Raw genomic sequence first — 7,219 nt, forward strand, 5'->3', positions numbered from 1 at the left:
CGAAACAAAAAAAATTTTAATTTAAAGGAAGATTTTTGTATAATAAAAAAATGTAATTTCATAACACTTTTATGATGTGTAATTTTACAATTAATTATTGCATTTAATTAATATTAATCGGCAGACGCGGATTTGAAATGCACTTTACATTACATAAATTAAAAGTTTCTGTATTATTAGGTTATAATAAAAAACGATACTTATAGTTCATTTCTAGTTCAGTTCTATTCAGTAGTTCAGTTCTAGTTCAGTTCTAGTTCAGTTCTAGTTCAGTTCTAGTTCAGTTCTAGTTCAGTTCTAGTTCAGTTCTATTCAGTTCTAGTTCAGTTCTAGTTCAGTTCTAGTTCAGTTCTAGTTCAGTTCTAGTTCAGTTCTAGTTCAGTTCTAGTTCAGTTCTAGTTCAGTTCTAGTTTAGTTCTAGTTCAGTTCTAGTTCAGTTCTAGTTCAGTTCTAGTTCAGTTCTAGTTCAGTTCTAGTTCAGTTCTAGTTCAGTTCTAGTTCGTTCTAGTTCAGTTCTAGTTCAGTTCTAGTTCAGTTCTAGTTCAGTTCTAGTTCATTCTAGTTCAGTTCTAGTTCAGTTCTAGTTCAGTTCTAGGTCAGTTCTAGTTCAGTTCTAGTTCAGTTCTAGTTCAGTTCTAGTTCAGTTCTAGTTCAGTTCTAGTTCAGTTCTAGTTCAGTTCTAGTTAGTTCTAGTTCAGTTCTAGTTCAGTTCTAGTTCAGTTCTAGTTCAGTTCTAGTTCAGTTCTAGTTCAGTTTCTAGTTCAGTTCTAGTTCAGTTCTAGTTCAGTTCTAGGTTCAGTTCTAGTTCAGTTCTAGTTCAGTTCTAGTTCAGTTCTAGTTCAGTTCTAGTTCAGTTCTAGTTCAGTTCTAGTTCAGTATAGTTCAGTTCTAGTTCAGTTCTAGTTCAGTTCTAGTTCAGTTCTAGTTCAGTTTCTAGTTCAGTTCTAGTTTGTTCTAGTTCAGTTTCTAGTTTTCTAGAGTTCGTTATAGTTCAGTTCATTCAGTTCTAGTTCAGTTCTAGTTCAGTTCTAGTTCAGTTCTAGTTCAGTTTAGTTCAGTTCTAGTTCAGTTCTAGTTCAGTTCTAGTTCAGTTCTAGTTCAGTTCTAGTTCAGTTCTAGTTCAGTTCTAGTTCAGTTCTAGTTCAGTTCTAGTTCAGTTCTAGTTCAGTTCTAGTTCAGTTCTAGTTCAGTTCTAGTTCAGTTCTAGTTCAGTTCTAGTTCAGTTCTAGTTCAGTTCTAGTTCAGTTCTAGTTCAGTTCTAGTTCAGTTCTAGTTCAGTTCTAGTTCAGTTCTAGTTCAGTTCTAGTTCAGTTCTAGTTCAGTTCTAGTTCAGTTCTAGTTCAGTTCTAGTTCAGTTCTAGTTCAGTTCTAGTTCAGTTCTAGTTCAGTTCTAGTTCAGTTCTAGTTCAGTTCTAGTTCAGTTCTAGTTCAGTTCTAGTTCAGTTCTAGTTCAGTTCTAGTTCAGTTCTAGTTCAGTTCTAGTTCAGTTCTAGTTCAGTTCTAGTTCAGTTCTAGTTCAGTTCTAGTTCAGTTCTAGTTCAGTTCTAGTTCAGTTCTAGTTCAGTTCTAGTTCAGTTCTAGTTCAGTTCTAGTTCAGTTCTAGTTCAGTTCTAGTTCAGTTCTAGTTCAGTTCTAGTTCAGTTCTAGTTCAGTTCTAGTTCAGTTCTAGTTCAGTTCTAGTTCAGTTCTAGTTCAGTTCTAGTTCAGTTCTAGTTCAGTTCTAGTTCAGTTCTAGTTCAGTTCTAGTTCAGTTCTAGTTCAGTTCTAGTTCAGTTCTAGTTCAGTTCTAGTTCAGTTCTAGTTCAGTTCTAGTTCAGTTCTAGTTCAGTTCTAGTTCAGTTCTAGTTCAGTTCTAGTTCAGTTCTAGTTCAGTTCTAGTTCAGTTCTAGTTCAGTTCTAGTTCAGTTCTAGTTCAGTTCTAGTTCAGTTCTAGTTCAGTTCTAGTTCAGTTCTAGTTCAGTTCTAGTTCAGTTCTAGTTCAGTTCTAGTTCAGTTCTAGTTCAGTTCTAGTTCAGTTCTAGTTCAGTTCAGTTCTAGTTCAGTTCTAGTTCAGTTCTAGTTCAGTTCTAGTTCAGTTCTAGTTCAGTAGTTCAGTTCTAGTTCAGTTCTAGTTCAGTTCTAGTTCAGTTCTAGTTCAGTTCTAATTCAGTTCTAGTTCAGTTCTAGTTCAGTTCTAGTTCTAGTTCAGTTCTAGTTCAGTTCTAGTTCAGTTCTAGTTCAGTTCTAGTTCAGTTCTAGTTCAGTTCTAGTTCAGTTCTAGTTCAGTTCTAGTTCAGTTCTAGTTCTAGTTCAGTTCTAGTTCTTCTTGTTCAGTTCTAGTTCAGCACATTAATTACCTAAGAGTGAATTCTCTGTATGGAAAATTCTATGCTATAAAATATTTACCGTTTTTTACAATCTTTATAGAATATAAATTCTTTTTAATAATCAATTATAAATTCATTATTGTTAGATAATAAATCATTAACCACTTCTTTTGCCTATTGAAATTCCCAACCATTTTATTTGCTCCTCACTGTATAACTCGAGGTGGGTGCCAGTAGTACGTGAAATTAATAGTAAAGAACTAGCCTTACATTTCAAAGTTTAATAATAAAATTTATCATGGCTTAGACTCATAAATAGCCAAGACTTCAAACATTTGCAATATATTTTTCTCCCCACTTTTTTCGAAACTATAATCCATAAAACAAACATAAGTAAAGTAAAAATCAATTAGCATTTTTTTGGTTATTTAAACATATTTTGGAGTGTGTGTTATATATAATTTTTTTTGTCTAACAAATATTTGGTAAATATAATCATGGCTAAATTTGGCAATAAAAAAATATTTGCATATTAGACTTTATTGATAGAAACAGTTAAGAAAATAACAATTGATTTGAAATAAATATAACAACAGGTTTTTTTTTAAATAAAATAATTGCAAATAAAAATTAAGCAAAGAAATTAACACAAAAATAATTTAACAAAAAATTTATTGTAATTTAACACAATTTGTAGCCAATAAATAACATTAACTTTGTAATTAGTTTCAACAAATTTTTTAACAGTTTTTTTGGTTTTACAAAAAAAAACAATGAAAAAAATTTACATAAATTAAACTCAAATAAAATTTTTTGTATTTGCTTGTATAATTTTAGCCAAAAGCTGGTTTCGAGCCAGACACAGCCTCACTCAGAGAGAAAGTTATACTCAATCCGGGTGAAAAATGGCGTATATTGAAAAATATTAGCATAATTTCGTTTGCTTTTATGGTACAATTTACAGCGTTTCAGGTAAGTTTCAGCTTTATAGATTTTATTATCTTCAAACTTTTATTTTTTATAATACAATTAATATATTTTGTTTGTTTTATTAATAGGGTACGGCAAATTTACAGTCCTCAATTAATGCAGAAGATGGTCTGGGTACCGTGTCACTCAGTGCCATTTATGCGGCTCTAGTTGTTTCCTGTATATTCCTGCCTACTTTAATTATTCGTAAATTGACCGTTAAATGGACCTTGGTATTCAGTATGTTGTGCTATGCCCCCTACATTGCCTTCCAATTGTTCCCTAAGTAAGTTGATTTTTTGTTAAGATTTTTTTTAAGTTTGTTCCTAACCATTTCTGTTTAATTTGAATAGATTTTATACATTGGTTCCTGCTGGTATTCTAGTCGGTTTGGGTGCTGCTCCTATGTGGGCGTCCAAAGCTACATATTTGACTCAAGTCGGTCAAGTTTATGCCAAAATTACAGAACAGGCTGTGGATGCTATTATTGTAAGATTCTTTGGCTTCTTCTTTTTGGCCTGGCAAACAGCTGAATTGTGGGGAAATCTTATCTCCAGTCTTGGTAAGTTTAAATTCGATTGTAAACATTTTGATGTCTATGTTAGAGATCTGAAAGTTAAGTTATGATTAGCTTCAGAAGCTTTTTTCCAGCTTTTTAAACTTTGAAATATTTCTATAGCTTTAAAAGCTTTTTAAACGCTTTATTCCGTTTTAATAATGAGTAATTTCAAATTCTCTAATTTAACTATTTCTCTTCTCTCCTACAGTGCTCTCTAGTGGTGCTCATGGTAGCGGTGGCGGTGATGCCAACAGCACTATTTCCGAAGAAGATCTCAAATACTGTGGTGCCAATTTCTGCGTGAACGGTGCCAGCGGTCACACCAACTTGGAACGTCCTCCAGATCATGAAATCTTCGAAATCTCCATGATCTACTTGTCTTGTATCATTGCTGCTGTGGCCATTATTGCCTTTTTCTTGGATCCCCTCAAGCGTTATGGTGAAAAACGTAAAGGCTCTCAATCGGCTCAGGAATTATCCGGCATGGAATTGTTGTCGGCCACTTTCCGTCAAATGAAGAAACCCAATCAACAATTGCTCATACCCATCACTGTATTCATTGGCATGGAACAGGCTTTCATTGGTGCTGACTTTACACAGGCCTATGTATCCTGTGCCTTGGGTATCCATCAAATTGGTTTCGTTATGATTTGCTTTGGTGTCGTCAATGCCATCTGTTCGATTTTGTTCGGTTCAGTGATGAAATACATTGGTCGTACTCCCATCATTGTTTTGGGTGCTGTTGTGCATTTCACCTTGATCACCGTAGAATTGTTCTGGCGTCCTAGTCCCGACAATCCTTTGATCTTCTATGCCATGTCCGGTCTCTGGGGTGTAGGTGATGCTGTTTGGCAGACACAAATTAACGGTTTATATGGTCTGTTGTTCAGACGTAACAAGGAAGCTGCCTTCTCCAATTATCGTCTCTGGGAATCGGCTGGCTTTGTGATCGCTTATGCTTATGCCACCACCTTGTGTGCACGCATGAAGCTTTACATTCTATTGGCTGTATTGACTTTGGGTTGCATTGGCTATGTCATTGTAGAAATTCTCTACAGAAAGAAGGTAAACTAAAGCATTTCTCTATTCGAAAACTTTAAACTAACATAATTTTTTGTATTTTCTTTATAGCAACGTAAAATCAAGAAGCAAGAAAAGGCTGAATTGGCTGAAAAAGAGAAAGAAGCTGCTGCTGCTAAAGCTGCTGCCGAGGCTAATGTCAATGGCACTCCAGAAGTTGAAGAAACCGATGACGAATTGGATGATCTCGAAGAAGATATTGTAGTCACACATTTCTAAACAAAAAATAACATTTCATTAAAACACAACCACACAAACAAACTAACAATTTTATTGTTGAAAAAAAGCTGTTTAAAGCTTTTGTTATAACAAACTACCACTTATAACTTAGTAACAACATAAAAGCTTTCCTAGGCTTTAAGCTTAGTTATTACTAAAGTTGTATTTAGAAAATTTTCATTAAAATTTTTGTTTTCTCATAAAAATCTAATGAAAATTTCCAAAAAAAAAAGAAAAAAGAAAAGTTTCGAAAATTGTATATAAACTAAAAAAACTCTGTAAGAAAACAGAAACTTTTGTTAAATATTACTTAAGAACTAACACGAAAAAGAAAGAAAAAACATGTGAAAGTGTACAATGGTCTGTCCATGGGGAAACAAAAAAAACAAATATTTCCAAATGTCTCCAGAAACCACAAGCACAAAAATTATGTAAATGTAGTGAAAATAGTAAAAAATTCATGGAAATATAATTCTCTTTTTTTTCCAAAACTATCACAACACTCCACCTCTCTCGCACTATCTCTCTAATACACTTTCATTAAGCTCAAACTATGAAATGTTTTAGTTTTCTCTTAAATATCATCATTATATGCTCAGTATTATGTTAAGTTTTAAGAAAATTTTATTTTTTTTTAAATATTTCTTTTACTTATTTCTTTGCTTTCGTTCATTATTACATTTCATATTCTATTCTCTAATTATTTTATTTTTATTTGTCTATTTTACTGTTTTTACTACACTTCGACTCTACTTTTTAAAAAAATCATTAGTTTAATTATTCATTTTATTTTATTTTTAAAATTGTTCTATTTTATTTCGCGTTTTTTTTTTTGTTTTTTCTTAGAAAAAAAGCTCTTTTTTTTCTTAAAGCTTTTAATTTTTATTTGTTTTATCTATTTGAAATCGTTTTTGAATAGTAGTTTATTTAAGTAGTTATATTAATTTAAACAAATTTTATTTTCAAATTTATTGAAATTGTGTTTTTTGGTTGTGATCGATCATTTTAATAATTTTAATTGCAAAAATTTGCAAAAAACATAATTTTATTAATTGAAAAACAAAATATTGTAAAATAAAACAAAAAAATTTAAAAAAAAAAAAAAATTATACGAAGAATCAATATTATAAAATAATAGCTGTATGAAACTGTCAAATTGTGAATTAAATATTTTACATGAAACATGTAATAATATTTAAGAAAAAATCGAAAAAAGAAGAATCATAAAAAAACTTTTAGTTTAATTATACTATTAATATTATTATATTAATAAAAATTGTATTTTAAGAAATAAAGAAAAATTATTTTGTTCAAAAAAAAAAAAAAAAAAAAAAATTAAGAGTTTTTATTGGGGAATCTAGGGTGAATAAACTCAAGGTGAAAGTTAAGCTAGACAGGGTTATTCAACCGTAGTCATAGTACTATTAGAGATAGTTTTATTAAAAAAAAACTATTAAAGGAAATCGTTTAAAAAAGTTATATTATTGGAGAAATCATTCTTTGTAGCAGGGATGTCAACAGCATTCAATTGTAACAAATAATTTATATGTATTACAAAATCATTTCAATGCAGCTTTATTATAAACTTTAGACTGACTGTAGGTCAACAGCTTAGTCCGTATACTAGTCCAAATATTAATCCTTATACTAGTTAACAGACTACACCATAGAAAAGTCATTAGACATTAGTAGATAGTCCAGTAAAAAGTACTTTAAAAAGTATATTGCACTTCCTAGGCCTTTAAAATTATATACAAATTTTAACGATCGGATAGAAAAATCTGAAATAATTTGTATACTAAAAAAGTACTATATACCTATTTATCTATTTATTTATCTATCTATCTATCTATCTATCTATCTATCTATCTATCTATCTATCTATCTATCTATCTATCTATCTATCTATCTATCTATCTATCTATCTATCTATCTATCTATCTATCTATCTATCTATCTATCTATCTATCTATCTATCTATCTATCTATCTATCTATCTATCTATCTATCTATCTATCTATCTATCTATCTATCTATCTATCTATCTATCTATCTATCTATCTATCTATCTATCTATCTATCTATC

The 7,219-nt window shown here is 30.8% G+C and overlaps 1 protein-coding gene across 1 annotated transcript; it reads left to right on the forward strand.

Annotated features, from left to right (window-relative positions):
* Window positions 1–3,143: 3,143 nt before the first annotated feature.
* Window positions 3,144–6,242, forward strand: LOC119614820 (UNC93-like protein; the record flags this gene model as incomplete). The annotated part of the gene is made up of 5 exons (XM_037970926.1): window positions 3,144–3,278; window positions 3,365–3,561; window positions 3,629–3,837; window positions 4,043–4,899; window positions 4,966–6,242. Coding segments are annotated over 5 exons (1,566 nt in total), but the record flags the coding sequence as incomplete, so codon positions are not given.
* Window positions 6,243–7,219: the final 977 nt, after the last annotated feature.

The sequence above is a fragment of the Lucilia sericata genome, unplaced genomic scaffold, assembly GCF_015586225.1.
Source record: "Lucilia sericata isolate MDLA Ls3-8-SP2 unplaced genomic scaffold, ASM1558622v1 Contig003483F_arrow, whole genome shotgun sequence".
NCBI classification, from domain to species: Eukaryota; Metazoa; Arthropoda; class Insecta; order Diptera; family Calliphoridae; genus Lucilia; species Lucilia sericata.